Source organism: Stigmatopora nigra, chromosome 2 (assembly GCF_051989575.1).
Source record: "Stigmatopora nigra isolate UIUO_SnigA chromosome 2, RoL_Snig_1.1, whole genome shotgun sequence".
NCBI lineage: Eukaryota > Metazoa > Chordata > Actinopteri > Syngnathiformes > Syngnathidae > Stigmatopora > Stigmatopora nigra.
In genome coordinates, this window is record NC_135509.1 from 17,855,774 (window position 1) to 17,872,497 (window position 16,724).

General features: G+C 38.8%; 1 protein-coding gene and 11 non-coding genes across 12 annotated transcripts; 11 read left to right on the forward strand and 1 right to left on the reverse strand.

Moving 5' to 3' along the window:
- The first annotated feature begins 488 nt into the window (after positions 1-488).
- trnat-agu (transfer RNA threonine (anticodon AGU)) lies at positions 489-562 on the forward strand. Its single transcript has one exon. It is a non-coding gene; the product is annotated as a tRNA-Thr (tRNA).
- An 853-nt stretch (positions 563-1,415) lies between these two features.
- Positions 1,416-1,489, forward strand: trnat-cgu (transfer RNA threonine (anticodon CGU)). Its single transcript has one exon. It is a non-coding gene; the product is annotated as a tRNA-Thr (tRNA).
- A 309-nt stretch (positions 1,490-1,798) lies between these two features.
- Positions 1,799-1,872, forward strand: trnan-guu (transfer RNA asparagine (anticodon GUU)). The gene has a single exon. It is a non-coding gene; the product is annotated as a tRNA-Asn (tRNA).
- A 980-nt stretch (positions 1,873-2,852) lies between these two features.
- Positions 2,853-2,926, forward strand: trnat-agu (transfer RNA threonine (anticodon AGU)). The gene has a single exon. It is a non-coding gene; the product is annotated as a tRNA-Thr (tRNA).
- A 792-nt stretch (positions 2,927-3,718) lies between these two features.
- Positions 3,719-3,792, forward strand: trnat-agu (transfer RNA threonine (anticodon AGU)). The gene has a single exon. It is a non-coding gene; the product is annotated as a tRNA-Thr (tRNA).
- A 303-nt stretch (positions 3,793-4,095) lies between these two features.
- On the forward strand, positions 4,096-4,169 carry trnan-guu (transfer RNA asparagine (anticodon GUU)). Its single transcript has one exon. It is a non-coding gene; the product is annotated as a tRNA-Asn (tRNA).
- A 433-nt stretch (positions 4,170-4,602) lies between these two features.
- trnat-agu (transfer RNA threonine (anticodon AGU)) lies at positions 4,603-4,676 on the forward strand. Its single transcript has one exon. It is a non-coding gene; the product is annotated as a tRNA-Thr (tRNA).
- A 799-nt stretch (positions 4,677-5,475) lies between these two features.
- Positions 5,476-5,549, forward strand: trnat-agu (transfer RNA threonine (anticodon AGU)). Its single transcript has one exon. It is a non-coding gene; the product is annotated as a tRNA-Thr (tRNA).
- A 789-nt stretch (positions 5,550-6,338) lies between these two features.
- trnat-agu (transfer RNA threonine (anticodon AGU)) lies at positions 6,339-6,412 on the forward strand. The gene has a single exon. It is a non-coding gene; the product is annotated as a tRNA-Thr (tRNA).
- Positions 6,413-7,582: 1,170 nt separating this feature from the next.
- On the forward strand, positions 7,583-7,656 carry trnan-guu (transfer RNA asparagine (anticodon GUU)). Its single transcript has one exon. It is a non-coding gene; the product is annotated as a tRNA-Asn (tRNA).
- A 234-nt stretch (positions 7,657-7,890) lies between these two features.
- trnat-agu (transfer RNA threonine (anticodon AGU)) lies at positions 7,891-7,964 on the forward strand. The gene has a single exon. It is a non-coding gene; the product is annotated as a tRNA-Thr (tRNA).
- Positions 7,965-8,494: 530 nt separating this feature from the next.
- Positions 8,495-16,011, reverse strand: b3gnt9 (UDP-GlcNAc:betaGal beta-1,3-N-acetylglucosaminyltransferase 9). The gene is made up of 7 exons (XM_077710297.1): positions 15,811-16,011; positions 14,706-14,971; positions 14,495-14,614; positions 12,682-13,014; positions 10,492-10,718; positions 10,162-10,417; positions 8,495-10,094 (listed from the first exon to the last, which is right to left on the reverse strand). Exons 2-7 carry the CDS (start codon positions 14,802-14,804, stop codon positions 9,750-9,752), a joined length of 1,380 nt encoding a protein of 459 aa, XP_077566423.1. The 5' UTR covers positions 14,805-14,971; positions 15,811-16,011; the 3' UTR covers positions 8,495-9,749.
- Positions 16,012-16,724: the final 713 nt, after the last annotated feature.

Consider the following 16,724-nt stretch of genomic DNA (forward strand, 5'->3'; position numbering starts at 1 on the left):
ACACAAGTATAGATTTATTGACACAATGCAGAGATTTTACTGTTGAAAGTGATCAACCAGGTAATATTGAAGCGATCATTCTGATAAACTACACTGACCTAGTTGTAGAAGAAATAGAACAAAAGAATAAAAGGTGGAAGCTAAGCATAGTTTAGCCTGGTTAGTACCTGGATTGGAGACCTTTGGAATACCTGGTGCTGTAAGCATCATGTCAAAATCATTTTCAACATTTCATAGATGGTCATCTCCTTTAGATCCTTCTAAATCCTGAAAGACTTCCCTCCTCTACGCATCTGGCAACATTTTATTGAAGCGATCCTTCTGATAACTACATTCACCTTGTTGTAAAGGGAATAAACAATATGGAAAAGTTGTAGATTTTTTCAAGATGAGGGTTGAAACCTTCAAATTATTTGAAGAAAGTCTTGTTTTAAAAGCCCTAAATTTGATGAACAGAAGAGAGTTTGATAAAGACAACAAATATTGTAGGTGCTGTGGCTTAGCTGGTCAAAGCGCCTGTCTAGTAAACAGGAGATCCTGGGTTCAACTCCCAGCAGTACCTCAATGTATTTTCATGCTCCATTCTGAGATAACTACATTGTTGTTGAAGAGACAAATCTGTAGCTCTCAATGAAAGTACTTCCATTTGACCATTACAAGGTTGAACCCAAGCTCTCCTCTGAAATCACAAGGCATATGAATGTTAACTTTGTACCACAGACATTAAACATCTGACATGTATTTCTGTCTTTTTCTGGATCCGATATTTCAGCAAAATATTTTTTAAGACATAGCAATTGTATTCATTTTTTAAGGTCCATTGAGCCAGTTGTTTGGTAATTGTTTCAGATGGACACATCTCATATTGAGCAGTGTCTCTGTGGCGCAGTCGGTCAGTGCGCCTGGCTGCTAACCAGGAGATTTGTAGTTCGAGGGTATCTGAAGAGCACAGAACACAGCTGTTACTGAGAGACTGTGTGTTCAATTCACCCCGAAAGTATAGGTCAATGAGATGTGGCTCCCGTGTGTAGTTGAGAGTTGGTTCATTGTCTGAAACCTCTGTTATTTGAGAGTTACTTGTCCAGTATACTCAGCTGTTGCCAATGGCTAGTTGTTTGGGGTCAGCCCAGATAGCAGACACAATAGCCCTGAGAACTCCACAGTTGACTGTGAGGTAGAAGTTTAAAATGCACCAGAAGGTTGTCTTCTATCGAGAATTTTGTGGTGTGATTTGATCTTTTTGATTTTAATGTTCCTTTAGCAATAGAAGAATTTGGATACCCATCATTTTTAAAAGTTCTAGATATTTTCAAGATGAAGGTTGAAACGTTCGAATTATTTGAAGAAAGTCTTGTATTAATATGCCCTGAGTTTGATTAGCTGAAGAGAGTTTCATAAAGACTTTTATTATTGTAGGTGCTGTGGCTTAGTTGGTCAAAGTGCCTGTCTCGTAAACAGGAGATCCTGGGTTCGACTCCCAGCAGTACCTCAATGTCGTTTCTTGCTGCCTTCTGAAATAACTACATTGTTGTTAAAGAGACATATCTTTAGCTCTCAATGAAAGTAGTCCTGTTTGACATTTACAAGATTGACCCCTAGCTGTTCTCTGAAATCACAAGCCATGTGAATGTTAACTTGACTGACTTTCAACATTTCACATGTATTTCTGTCTGTTTCCGGATCCGATATTTCAGCAGAATGTTTTTTTTAAGACATAGCATCTGTTTGCACCTTTTAGGGTCAATTGAGCTAGTTGTTTGGTTATTGTTTCAGATGGACAAATCTCAATAAAATTAGTGTCTCTGTGGCGCAATCGGTCAGCGCGCTCGGCTGTTAACCGGGAGGCTGGTGGTTCGAGCCCACCCAGGGACGTATTTCAGAAAACATCACTGTTACTGATTGCCTGAGTGTACAATCCCCCTGAAAATACAAATCAATTAGCTGGTCAAAGTGCCTGTCTAGTAAACAGGAGATCCTGGGTTCAACTCCCAGCAGTACCTCAATGTCATTTCTTGCTGAGTTCTGAAATAACTACATTGTTGTTGAGAGAAAAATCTCTAGCTCTCAATGTAAGTACTTCCATTTGACCATTACAAGGTTGAACCCTAGCTCTCCTCTGAAATCACAAGACATGTGAATGTTAACTTTGTACCACTGACTTTCAACATCTCACATGTATTTCTGGATCCAATATTTCAGCTGAATATTTTTTAAGACATAGCAATTGGATTCACTTTTTAAGGCCCTTTGAGCTAGTTGTTTGGTCATTGTTTCAGATGGACACATCTCTTAGTAAGCAGTGTCTCTGTGGCGCTATCGGTCAGCGCGCTCGGCTGTTAACCGGGAGGTTAGTGGTTTGACCCTACCCAGCGCCGTATATCAGATAAGTAGAGAATATAGCTGTTATTTAGAGTCTGTGTTCAGTTCCACCTATAAATACAAGTCAATTAGATGAAGCTCCCATGTGTAATTGAGGGTTGGTTCATCATCTGAAACCTCCTTTAATCGAGATTTACTTGTCTAGCATATTCAGCTGTTGCCAATGGCTAGTTGTTTAGGTCAACCCAGATAGCAAACACAATTGCCCTCAGAACTCTACAGTTGAGTGTGAGATGGAAGTTTTAAATGCACCATGAGGTTTTTTTCTTTAGAGAATTTTGAAGTGTGATTTGATCTTTTTGATCTTAATGTTCCTTTAGCATTAGAAGGATTTGGATACCCATCATTTTTAAAAATTGTAGATTTTTCAAGATGATGGTTGAAACCTTCAAATTATTTGAAGAAAGTCTTGTATTAATATGCCCTGAGTTTGATTAGCTGAAGAGAGGTTGATGAAGACTTTTGAAACTGTAGGTGCTGTGGCTTAGCTGGTCAAAGTGCCTGTCTAGTAAACAGGAGATCCTGGGTTCGACTCCCAGCAGTACCTCAATGTCATTTCTTGCTGAGTTCTGAAATAACTACATTATTGTTGAAGAGACAAATCTCGAGCTCGCAATGAAAGTAGTTCTGTTTGACCTTTACAAAGTTGAACCCTAACTCTCCTCAGAAATCACAAGACATGTGAATGTTAACTTGACTGACTTTCAACATTTCACATGTATTTCTGTCTGTTTCCGGATCCGATATTTCAGCAGAATGTTTTTTTTTAAGACATAGCATTTGTATTCACCTTTTAAAGTCCATTGAGCTAGTTGTTTGGTTATTGTTTCAGATGGACAAATCTGATTAGAATCAGTGACTCTGTGGCGCGATCGGTCAGCGCGCTCGGCTGTTAACCGGGAGGCTGGTGGTTCGAGCCCACCCAGAGACGTATATCTGACAAGCAGAAAATACTGAGTGTCTGAGTGAACAGTCCCCCTGAAAATACAAGTCAATTAGATGAATCTCCCACATGTTACTGAAATTTGGTTCACTGTTTAAATAGTCTGTCAATTGAGGGTTACTTGTTCGGTACACTCAGCTGTTGGCAATGTATAGTAGTTTAAAATGCACCTGGAGCTTTTTTGCTTCAGAGATTTTGTTGTGTGATTTGATCTTTTTGATTTCAATGTTCCTTTAGCAATAGAAGGATTTGGATAACCATCGTTTTTAAAAGTGGTAGATTTTTTCAAGATGACTGGTGACACCTTCAAATTATTTAAAAGAAAGTCTTGCATTAATAAGCCAGCCCTGAGTTTGATGAGTTGAAGAGAGTTTGATAAAAACATCCAGTATTGTCGGTGCTGTGGCTTAGCTGGTCAAAGCGCCTGTCTAGTAAACAGGAGATCCTGGGTTCAACTCCCAGCAGTACCTCAATGTCATTTCTTGCTGCCTTATGAAATAACTACATTGTTGTTGAGAGACAAATCTCTAGCTCTCGAAGAAAGTACTTCCATTTGACCATTACAAGGTTGAACCCTAGCTCTCCTCTGAAATCCCAAGACATGTGAATGTTAACTTTGTACCACTGACTTTCAACATCTCACATGTATTTCTGGATCCAATATTTCAGCTGAATATTTTTTTTGAGACAAAGCAATTGTATTCACTTTTTAAGGCCCTTTGAGCTAGTTGTTTGATCATTGTCTTAAATGGACACATCTCGTGGTAAGCAGTGTCTCTGTGGCGCAATCGGTCAGCGCGCTCGGCTGTTAACCGAGAGGTTGGTGGTTCGAGCCCACCCAGAGACATATATTAGATAAATAGAGAATATAGCTGTTAGTTAGAGTCTGATTGAGCAAACCCCACAGAAAAGTAAATCATTGAGATGAAGCTCCAACATGGTACTGAGAGTTGGTTCAATGTTTAAAACCTGCCTCAATTGAGAGTTACTTGTCCAGCATATTCAGCTGTTAGTAGTTAGTACACATAGATACATACATAGTTGTTTGGGTCAACCCAAATAGCAGACTCAAATGCCCTGAGAAGTCTATAGTTGACTCTCAAGTAAAAAAATAATGTTCCTTTGACAATAGAGGTATTTGGATACACATTGTTTTTAAAAGCGGTAATTTTTTCAAGATGTGGGATGAAACCTTCAAATTATTTTTAGAAAGTCCTTTATTAATAAAGCTCTGAATTTGATGAGCCAAAAAGAGTTTGATAAAAATTTATGATATTGTAGGTGCTGTGGCTTAGCTGGTCAAAGTGCCTGTCTAGTAAACAGGAGATCCTGGGTTCGACTCCCAGCAGTACCTCAATGTCATTTCTTGCTGAGTTCTGAAATAACTACATTGTTGTTGAAGAGACAAATCTCTAGCTCTCAATGAAAGTAGTCCTGTTTGACATTTACAAGGTTGAACCCTAGCTCTCCTCAGAAATCACAAGACGTGAATGTTAACTTGACTGACTTTCAACATTTCACATGTATTTCTGTCTGTTTCCGGATCTGATATTTCAGCATAATGTTTTTTTTAAGACATAGCATTTGTATTCACCTTTTTAAAGTCCATTGAGCTAGTTGTTTGGTTATTGTTTCAGATGGACAAATCTCATTAATATCAGTGTCTCTGTGGCGCAATCGGTCAGCGTGCTCGGCTGTTAATCGGGAGGCTGGTGGTTCAAGCCCACCCAGAGACGTATATCTGAAAAGCAGAAAATATTGCTGCCACTGAGTGTCTGAGTGAACAATCCCCCTGAAAATACAAGTCAATTAGGTGAATCTCCCACATGTTACTGAAAGTTGGTTCACTGTTTAAATAGTCCGTCAATTGAGAGTTACTTGTTCAGTACACTCAGCTGTTGGCCATGGATAGTAGTTTAAAATGCACCTGGAGCTTTTTTTCTTCAGAGATTTTGTTGTGTGATTTGATCTTTTTGATTTCAATGTTCCTTTAGCAATAGAAGGATTTGGATAACCATCGTTTTTAAAAGTGGTCGATTTTTTCAAGATGAGCGGTGACACCTTCAAATTATTTCAAAGAAAGTCTTGTATTAATAAGCCAGCCCTGAGTTTGATGAGTTGAAGAGAGTTTGATAAAAGCATCTAGTCTGGTCGGTGCTGTGGCTTAGCTGGTCAAAGTGCCTGTCTAGTAAACAGGAGATCCTGGGTTCAACTCCCAGCAGTACCTCAATGTCATTTCTTGCTGAGTTCAGAAATAACTACATTGTTGTTGAGGAACAAATCTCTAGCTCTCAATGAAAGTACTTCCATTTGACCATTACAAGGTTGAACCCTAGCTCTCCTCTGAAATCACAAGACATGTGAATGTTAACTTTGTACCACTGACTTTCAACATCTCACATGTATTTCTGGATCCAATATTTCAGCTGAATATTTTTTAAGACATAGCAATTGGATTCACTTTTTAAGGCCCTTTGAGCTAGTTGTTTGGTCATTGTTTCAGATGGACACATCTCATGGTAAGCAGTGTCTCTGTGGCGCAATCGGTCAGCGCGCTCAGCTGTTAACCGAGAGGTTGGTGGTTTGAGCCCACCCAGAGACGTATATTAGATGAGTAGAGAATATAGCTGTTAGTTAGAGTCTGATTGTGCAAACCCCACAGAAAAGTAAGTCATTGAGATGGAGCTCAAACATGGTACTGAGAGTCGGTTCATTGTTTAAAACCTGCCTAAATTGAGAGTTACTTGTCCAGCATATTCAGCTGTTGGCAATGCATAGTTGTTTGTGTCAACCCAAATAGCAAACTCAATTGCCCTGTGAAGTCTATAGTTAACTCTCAAGTAAAAAAATAATGTTCCTTTGGCAATAGAGGGATTTGGATACCCATTGTTTTTGAAAGTGGTATTTTTTTCAAGATGTGGGATGAAACCTTCAAATTATTTGAAGAAAGTCTTTTATTAATAAGCCCTGAGTTTGATGAGCCGAAAAGAGTTTCATAAAGACCTTTGATATTGTAGGTGCTGTGGCTTAGCTGGTCAAAGTGCCTGTCTAGTAAACAGGAGATCCTGGGTTCGACTCCCAGCAGTACCTCAATGTCGTTTCTTGCTGCCTTCTGAAATAACTACATTGTCGTTGAAGAGACAAATCTGTAGCTCTCAATGAAAGTAGTCCTGTTTGACATTTACAAGATTGACCCCTAGCTGTCCTCTGAAATCACAAGACATGTGAATGTTAACTTGACTGACTTTCAACATTTCACATGTATTTCTGTCTGTTTCCGGATCCGATATTTCAGCAGAATGTTTTTTTTAAGACATGGCATTTGTATTCACCTTTTAAAGTCCATTGAGCTAGTTGTTTGGTTATTGTTTCAGATGGACAAATCTCAATAATATCAGTGTCACTGTGGCGCAAACGGTCAGCGCGCTCGGCCGTTAACCGAGAGGTGGGTGGTTCGAGCCCACCCAGAGACGTATATCAGACAAGCAGAATATATTACCGCTACTGAGTGCCTGGGTGTACAATCTCCCTGAAAATACAAGTCAATTAGATGAATCTCCCACATGTTACTGAAAGTTGGTTAACTGTTTAAATCTTCCCATAATTGAGAGTTACTTGTCCAGCACACTCAGCTGTTGGCAATGGATAGTAGTTTAAAATGCACCTGGAGCTTTTTTTCTTCAGAGATTTTGTTGTGTGATTTGATCTTTTTGATTTTAATGTTCCTTTAGCAATAGAAGGATATGGATACCCATCGTTTTTAAAAATGGTAGATTTTTTCAAGATTAGCGGTGACACCTTCAAATTATTTGAAGAAAGTCTTGTTTTAAAAGCCCTAAATTTGATTAACAGAAGAGAGTTTGATAAGACGACAAATATTGTAGGTGCTGTGGCTTAGCTGGTCCAAGTGTCTGTCTAGTAACCAGGAGATTCTGGGTTCAACTCCCAGCAGTACCTCAATGTCATTTCTTGCTGCCTTCTGAAATAACTACATTGTTGTTGAGAAACAAATCTCTAGCTCTCAATGAAAGTACTTCCATTTGACCATTACAAGGTTGAACCCTAGCTCTCCTCTGAAATCACAATACATGTGAATGTTAACTTTGTACCACTGACTTTCAACATCTCACATGTTTTTCTGGATCCAATATTTCAGCTGAATATTTTTTTTAAGACATAGCAATTGTATTCACTTTTTAAGGTCTTTTGAGCTAGTTGTTTGGTCATTGTTTCAGATGGACACATCTCACGGTAAGCAGTGTCTCTGTGGCGCAATCGGTCAGCGCGCTCGGCTGTTAACCGGGAGGCTGGTGGTTCGAGCCCACCCAGAGACGTATATCAGACCCAATAGCAGACTCAATTGCCCTGCGAAGTCTATAATTGACTCTGAAGTAAAAAAATAATGTTCCTTTGGCACTAGAGGGATTTGGATACCCATCGGTTTTAAAAGCGGTAATTTTTTCAAGATGTGGGATGAAACCTTCAAATTATTTTAAGAAAGTCCTTTATTAATAAAGATCTGAGTTTGATGAGCCGAAGAGAGTTTGATAAAGACTTTTGATATTGTAGGTGCTGTGGATTAGCTGGTCAAAGTGCCTGTCTAGTAAACAGGAGATCCTGGGTTCAACTCCCAGCAGTACCTCAATGTAATTTCTTGCTGCCTTCTGAAATAACTACATTGTTGTTAACCAGACATATCTCTAGCTCTCAATGAAAGTACTTCCATTTGACCATTACAAGGTTGAACCCTAGCTCTACTCTGAAATCACAAGACATGTGAATGTTAAAAATAAAAAAGCCCCTGGTTGTATATAATAAACTTCCGTAACTTAATCCTCTAATTGTGGACCAAATAAACTCCAAATTGCCATCTACTGCCTGTCTTCCTTCTTCATCTCAAACAAAGAAAATAAAAAGATGCAACCCCTCTGGCAAGAGCCATGAGACCCCAACAAATCGAAAGAAAACAGTGCTATACGAGCCAAATATCATTGAAGAGGGAACAAAGAGTAAATGGCCCAGATGTGAAACCTCTTAAAAGTAAAACTTCACAAACATTATTGTCATCCCCCAAGAATCCAAAGCTCGTAAATGATCACCTGCATCTGTTTGTTTATTGTTTCAGTACAATGTAGAAAAAAAGGACAGTTTATTTGTCTAGTTTGTTCAAAACAATGGTCAGCTTTTCATAGTGTTGTTATTCTCTGCTATGAGAAATGCAAAGAAACTGGATAAAAGTAGATAAAATAAATAAATAAATAATACATTGGCAATGCCTTTTACTTATTTATGTATTTATTTATTTATTTATTTATGCCATCACTAAACTAAAATATGAATGTTTTTTGTTTCTTGTTAAATGACCAAGTTTAAACAAATTACCACAGGATGTGTTTGTTGTACGTCAACACAATTTCTATTACGTTATAATCCCTTCCTTTTGCCATCTGTGTGTTTCTGTTTTTTTACCAAACTAGTGATGCATGGCTTTTCAGCCTCCAGAATCAGATGATTTTCTTCTGGTCTGCTTATATCGCTGTTATTTTTTGTCCAATGTCATCTCGCCAAGCAAGAGGTGAGTTGTTGCGTCATGTTTACCGTATTTTCACGACTATAAAACTGATAATCAGTCCAAATTTGAGCATTGGTTTAGTAAAGTAAACCCACAGAATGTGATGCTTTTTAGCATTTTATGTTGATATTTCAACAATGGCAGCCAATCTGTAATACATTATCGATTCTTTCATACCAACCATTTGACGCCAGTAATTTTGGTACAATGATGTCACCTGGGAATATTAAAAGCAAAACCACTAAAGAAAACAAATACAAAAACAAGTCTTGTCTATTTTCGCTTCAATTTGTTAGTCAGCCAATTTGGCTGATATGTCATTGACTCATCTGTTCATTGCTTTTGACTCTAAACCAGGGGTGTCAAACTCCCTTTGGTCTGCGGGCCGAATACATCTTAATTTGAGATCAAGCGGGCCGGACCAGTAAACTCATTTCAAAATTACATAGAATTAACAATAAGCCCACTTTTTTTCCTTTGAATTAGTCACTAATACTAATAATTAGTGCAAAGAATAAGTACTTTTCTCCTTTTTGACAAAGACATTTTGCTGATGAGGGTGCGAGGCAAACGGAAAAGTAGATACTAATGCAATTGTCGCCAATAGATGCTGTACAGACGTTAAATTTTATCAGGTTAAGGTGGTCCTAGTTCCGCCGCTATGTTGCATTCATGTTGTCTGCACGTACTAAAACACTGGCGGATAATACAAGAACTACACATTTTAAAAAAAAATCATATTTTTTTATACAATGCAGCTTTCTTCCCCGGGCCGTACCAAACCACCAGACGGGCCGGATCCGGCCCGCGGGCCGTATGTTTGACACCGCTGCTCTAATTCTTACCTCCAGGAGGTTAATCATGTGTGACAAAGACTCTATTCTCATCATAGTTAGTCTCCCCCTCTTCTTCTGAATCTCCTAGCTTCCATTTAAAGGCTGTTGATGTTGGTTGGGTCCTATTATGACAGCTCAGTTTGGGGTCATGCAGCAGGTTCCACATGAGCCATATCTGAGGCACACTAAGACTATGAACCACCATGAGCTCCCGGTAAAAACACGGGTCAAATGTCTGAAGGTGAGGTGCGGCAGATGGGCGGGGAATGCCAAAGGTTCGAAAACCTCGGTGCCGCAATGGCTTGATGCCAATGAGTTGGAGGCACATTCCCAGAAACACATCATCGATTGGGAATAGCTCTACCTGGAAATGAAAAAAAAAGTATGAGCAAAACCCAAAATATGTACCATTTTAAGGCACAGTTAAACACCTGTTGACAGGAAGCACTTAGTCTCCGCGCTGTATATCCAGACATGACGAAACCTCCTCCCCCAGCATAAGATGGGTACAAAGCACTACCGTAAACAAAGTCTGGGACATAATACTTGGAAGAGCGACGTCGAATGGGTTTGGCATTAACAATAATATCCCCGACAAAAAGATCCTCGTCTGACTTTTCACCTTGAAGCATCTCCAAAATGTTCTCCACATTGACATAAACATCAGCATCCCCTTTAAAGATAAACCTATACAGCAAAAAACAACAACAAATTTAGACAAGAAATAAAGCTGTGGGTTGGTTCAAATTGGTCGTACTGACTTGACATGAGGGCACGTGTGGTTGATCCACTCCAGAAAGTGTGTTTCCTTCAGTGTCAAGTTGAAAAAGGTGTCTTCAAAATCCCATAGCAAAATGTCCTTAAATGATTGACTCTCGTAGGTCAGCAGCTGATTCCAGAGAGGCAAGGCAGTGCGATTCTTGGGGACCCCCAACAGGAAGACGGTGCGGGTAGACCTGTTTTCTTTACCCCAGGTCCTACGTACCACCTGATTAAAATTAAAATGGAGAGAAATTTTATTTGTTCATGTTGGGTTTATTCTGTAATGATATTATATATGTGTGATTTTAATCATTTTTGTATGAAAGCTTCTTTAAATTGTCTGAAGAGAACTCGGGATCGTAACCAGGCATCTAGTCCTCTCACAAGGACTGTTTATCTGACATCTCATCCAGTCCCGGGCCCCGAGGACTGTTGATCTGGGTTTGCAGTGAAGAGCCGTCAAGGACTCTTGATACCAGCAGATGCAAGTGTGTACATCATAACGCCCTTCTCGCTTTTTTATGGAATTGTTATGTCGAATGAAGGATTGTTTGTTTTTGCTTACGCAGTTGGATTAATCAGTAAGTAATTGTTTTGATTTATGGCTTTAAAACTGCAAGAAATTACTGTTCGGGAGGATATTTCGGAGACCGAGAGGAAGTCTTGATGTATATTCCCTTATAAGGTTGCTTATCATAGATGCCTATTTAATTAAATGTCAATGATTGAATCAGATGTCAGCCTGCAGTGTTTGATAATTATATTTAAACGTAATTATTAATGAATCTATCATTCATGTTCAACAACAATTCCTAGAAAGAGTGGACACCCGCAAAGGCAGGTGGCAAAGGCCCAAAATAAATTGTATGAGAAGTTTTATGACGTTTAAAACAAAGGAAGCAGAAAAAAAAAAGTTGCATATATTGGCAGGATAGATTAACAATGTATGCCAATTATGGCTTTTGTCTATCAAAAGCATGTTGCATTGCTTCATTGAATCTACTCAGAGGTGACGCAATTGTGTTCTTTTCAGGAGGTGTCAAACCACAAAAGTCTGAATCGCTGGATGCTACAAAATATAACACATTAATCCCTTGAATATCGCGGTTATTGGAGACTAAACATGGTCGCAATATACGAAACACTGCGAAGTAGGATCAGCCCTATTATAAATACCTTTTTATTCAGGGCTGAGTCCTAGTATCAAGCGGAAGACAGGGGAGTGACTTGCGCCTGTGAGATTTAGAGTCGATTTTCACATTTTTATGGACTTAAAAAAAAAAAAATACAGTAATACCCCAACATACTTGCAATTTGAAATACGATTAAAATTTTGGGCAAATAATTATCTTGAGATACAAGACAAATTTTGATATACGAGCATACAGCGGACGTGAGAGGCTGGTCATAAGAAAATCATGGGCACTGTCTATCTGGTCGCAACTCACTCGTTCAATCTCTCTACGAGCACTGGGCAGAGCATTGCATTTTTTTCAGTGTTTTTTCCCTTTAGTCAGTAATAAGGGCAGAGCTTGTTCGCTATTACGAGAGGAGAACTTCTTCCTGGGCTAGTTGGCAAGTGGTCATGCGTTATCCTATTGTGAGGACATTTGTGTGCATCATTTTGGGAATATTTTGAAGGGAAGACAAAAGCAAACAACCCTCGATAGGTTGCATCTGGAAGTAAGGGTGGAGGCGGGGCAAATAGAGGCAAGAGAGAGGAAAATGTATAAAAAATTAAAACAAAATTAGAATTAAGTTTAGTGTAAAGTTAGATTACATTTATTTTTGAGTGTGTCTGCATCATAATCCAAGTTCATTTAAATTTGTTGATGTTATGTTACGAGGAAGTTGCCTTGCAAAAAGTCCACCTCTCCCCCCTCTCTGTCACTCTCCCTCCCTTCCGAAATCCATCTAATTCTAGAACTATTAAACACATTTGAGTACTATTAAACCACTAGTTATTTGTTACTTTGTTAATAGATGGCGAATTAGAGCAAATAAAAATGTTTTTCCAATCCAATATCCTGTTTTTGATGTTTTTCAGAGGGTTGAAACGAATTCATTTGTTTTTAGTACATTTCTATGGGAATCATTCGTTTGAGTTACGAGAAAATCGACATACGAGCTCAGTCCCGGAACGCATTAAGTTTGTATCTCGAGGTAACACTGTATTGGAAATCGCTTACCTGCCGCTTATCAAAATCTGCAGCTACAGATTTCACTGCAATGAGCATGTAGAGCTCGCGACTTTGTCCAGCTGCTTTGGAGCCTTCCAGATGACATTTCCGAGGTTGATCGATGAGCATCCGGAAGTTCCGATTGTCCTTGTCTCGCAGGTAACCCTCAAAGTCAAAGAGTGGTAGAGTCGGCAGTGGAACACTAGTCTTCGTCGGACTGATGCTCTTGTGTCTGGACTTAGTCTTTTCTTTGGATTTGGAATGAGCTTTGGACTTAGGCTGAGTGTGTTTTGAATTGGGTTCGCATGGAGGGAGATGAGGTCCAGAGCGTCTGACTGCAGACTACAAATTGGAACAGATAAGAATAGAGGACAGTTGATGAAAGCTTAATGAAATCACAAAATTTACTCATTAATTGTAGTATCTAACTTTCTGTGGATCAGTACAAATGCCAAACCATTTTCGGATTTGCGTGGGTTTTCTTTGGGTGCGACAACATGCTCAGTATATTTTTGAACCTCCAAAATATTTATTTAAAATTTGTTAAGCCCTTTTCAGTTGTTTTACAGGCAATTCTACTTAGGAAATTATCAACACATGTACGGGGCTCCATCTTGCGGTTCAGTTTAAAAATAACATGTAAAATGATATACAGTGTTCCCTTGGTTATCGCGGTTAATGGGGACCGGGACCACCCGCGATAAGTGAATTTCCACGAAGTAGGGATTCCCCTTCAAACATGCTTAATTTGAATTTAATTCCAAAAAAAAAACATTTTTTTAAAAAACATTTTTTTTCTTATTTTAAAAAAAGTACCCCCCTGTATACAGTACACCATATAGAATGCGGGTAGAGAGAGTGAAATCCATGTTATAACAAAAAACCTGTAAAATATGTTGTTTCAATGTAATATTTGTATTTTTTTTCCCAAGAAAATCTGCGAAGCTCTGAGTCCGCGGTAGCTGAACCGCGAAGTAGCGGGGGAACACTGTACTACTTTATTTGCACATATAAGTCGCACCCCCATTCAAACTATAAAACAATAAACTGCAATTATAGTGTGGAAAATACGGTAAACGTATGTTTTTTGTTAATAATATATTTTCACAAACAAGTGTAGTATGAATAGTATGTCAGAGATAAGTTTTCATTTGCATTGTCCATTCTGACTTAAGTAGATGCATTCAGCAGTATACAGAATAATGTGATTGTCAGAGTGATACACCTTCTCTTTCTTGCCTAATGAAATCTAGAACCCATTTTTAAAACGGATATTAAGTAGAGCCGTGGTCAAAAGATTTGAGACACTTGACTACAAGGAGAAAATGCCTCATTACGTCCTGTGAAAGTACTCATACGTTTCCTAGTGAGAACTGTAGTTCTCTCTTACTTTCCCCTTTGCAGTATTTCATCATTCTCTGTTAGAATAAGATGTCCAGAGGATGAATGAATGACCATGTGAAGTGCAGAGTGAAAAGTGAAAGAGACACATTCCTATGATAATATACTAACTAAAAAAATGATTAAAGAAGGAACGGTCATTAGGAAACTGGTTAGTTAATATACATTAAGCCAGCGGTCCCCAACCTTTTTCTCACCGCGGACCGGTAAAGCTGTTTTTATTTTCTTACAGACCGGCTGATGAGGAGGGCAATAACTGCTTTTATCATTGTAACAACTTTTCTCATTTAAAGTAGAAGGGCGATAGGGTGAAAAAGTTGCCAGACCGGCACTAGGTGGCTCGCGGACCGGTGATTGGGGATCACTGCTTTAAATTACACTTTGACTCTGCTGGAAGGTCTGAATGCTTGCTAAATCTTACTTGTGGGGACTCCTTTGCCACTCTGGATTCGTCAGTTCCAAGCAAGCTTCGACTGGAGCTGGTAGGGTGGAAGATTTCCAATTTCCATGTTGACTTATCCCATTCATCGGACAGAAGGACCTGTAACGTTATAGCCTCAGTTAGGATTAATAATAATAGGAGATTTGTGCACTATAATTCCTTTGTAATATTTGAATGCATTTGGGTGTACCTGTCGTAAGTAGAGCAGCAAGGAGAAGAGAAGCAGAAGAAGCATTGTACACATAACATCTCCTTTTACGTAGCATCCCTTCCTCCTTAGAGTCTTCATATTTTGGCTTTAGTTGCGAGTTCAACAAGGTGGGATGGAGTAAAGCATATTTTAGGCATTTCCACTTTGAGGACTTCAACATTTGACCTCCAAAGTGGATCTTTTCTGTTTTTGGCAAGATTCTAAAGGACAACCATCTATCTCCACTGTCCTCCAGGACAAAAATCCTGACACAAACAAAAAGGGAAACACAAACAATGGATCAGAACGATTGATTGCATGATTTTGAGCAAAGTCCTGCAATCTGGTTTATGGCCAAGGAGGTCTACATTTTACAGTGATAATATAACTGTATGTTGATCGGTACAGCTAAAAGATTCTGAAACATGTGTATTGACTTAAACGGTTGTTTTATTCAAAAATACGAGATTTAGTGTGAAAATAAAAAGTAAATGTATCATTTTCCGTCATTGAGTTGCAAACCAGGAGACAAATCAGTTTTTTTAGTGTTTGTCTCCTTGTGCCCTGTGATTGGCTGGCCACCAATTCAGGGTGTCCCCTCACTCTGCCCCGAAGTCAGCTGGGATTGGCTCCAGCACCCCCGCAACGCTAGTGAAGTTAAAGCGGTTCAAAAATGATATGAGATGAGATATTTAGTATGACTGTTCGTTTAGTAAATATAGTCATATAAAAATATAAATTAAATGTATTAACCCTGCAATGGCATAAGCATAAGTAGTCGGTTTTACTGATAATGAACAGGTCTTCACAACGTATACAAATTGGGGGTGTGTCACTTGTTATATAAGGACTATTCGTAATTGGCTGCTGTCTAATTAAGGGAATAATGTTTCATTTAATAGTTTGGGGTGAACGCTCTATAATGTAAATAAAAAGGTATTTTAAAACAACTGCTAAGATTTAATTTTACTAGAAAGTGAACAGATTATGTTCGAAAACACACATTTAAATAATCCATCGGCCACGACGTCAACAGTTTATCCCGTTTATTTGACAAGTAATAGTAAATTGCATGCATGTACTTTTTAAATTAAAACAAACTTACCAAAAAGGACGAAGAAGATCGGACAACTGGAAACATCTGTACTATGCGTCTGACCACTGGTGCTCATGTTGCCTTTACGTACTGTGGGAAATCTGTACTCTAGTACCAAATGGGAATTATATATTCCATTCGCTCCCAAATAGTTTTGGATTATGCAAAATCATGCATGCATTAAGTACAGTCAGAAAATGTGAACCTTTATGCAGATTAATGTGCGTTACTTTGCCTGTAATAAATTAATCCTGGTAAAAATAATTATGTGTTTGGATTTAGTAGCCAGGAGAAAAAGCTAAATGGGAGGACATGAAGGCAGCAGCATCTCTACCCTAACCACGTGGCTGAAATTTGAAGGAACAGACCCCAGGTCTGAAACGGCAGACATACTTCTCTGCAGAATGGGGGCAGGGTTTTCAAAGTCACAAAAGTAGTGAGTCGATTCTTCCAAAAAATGTGCAGTATGTAAAGAAAAAAATGCCACAATATCTTTGTGTTTGTTCTGAACACTCCATAGAATTATTTATGGCAAGAGGACAGGGCAACGTTGATATTGGGGGCTACAGAATGTACTTGCAAAAATTGCATTGATGATCATTAATGTACATTTTACGTAGTCAACTCGGGGGGTTAAAGGGTGCTTATTCTCAAGCAAAACCATTTTTATACTTCTTATGTAACGTAGAGTAATTTATGCACACATTTTGATGAGTGGTTCACACATCAGCCTCATTATTCTGGGGTCGAGAGTTTGATCCCAGGTTGTTCCTCACTGTGTAGAGTTTGCATGGTTGTGTGGATTTTCTCCGGGTCTTCCGGTTTCCTCCGACTCTCCAAAAAACATGCAGGGTAGGCTGGTTGAACACTCAAAATGTCTTCTAGATATGGATGAGTGTGAGTGCTTGTCCGTCTCCTTGTAC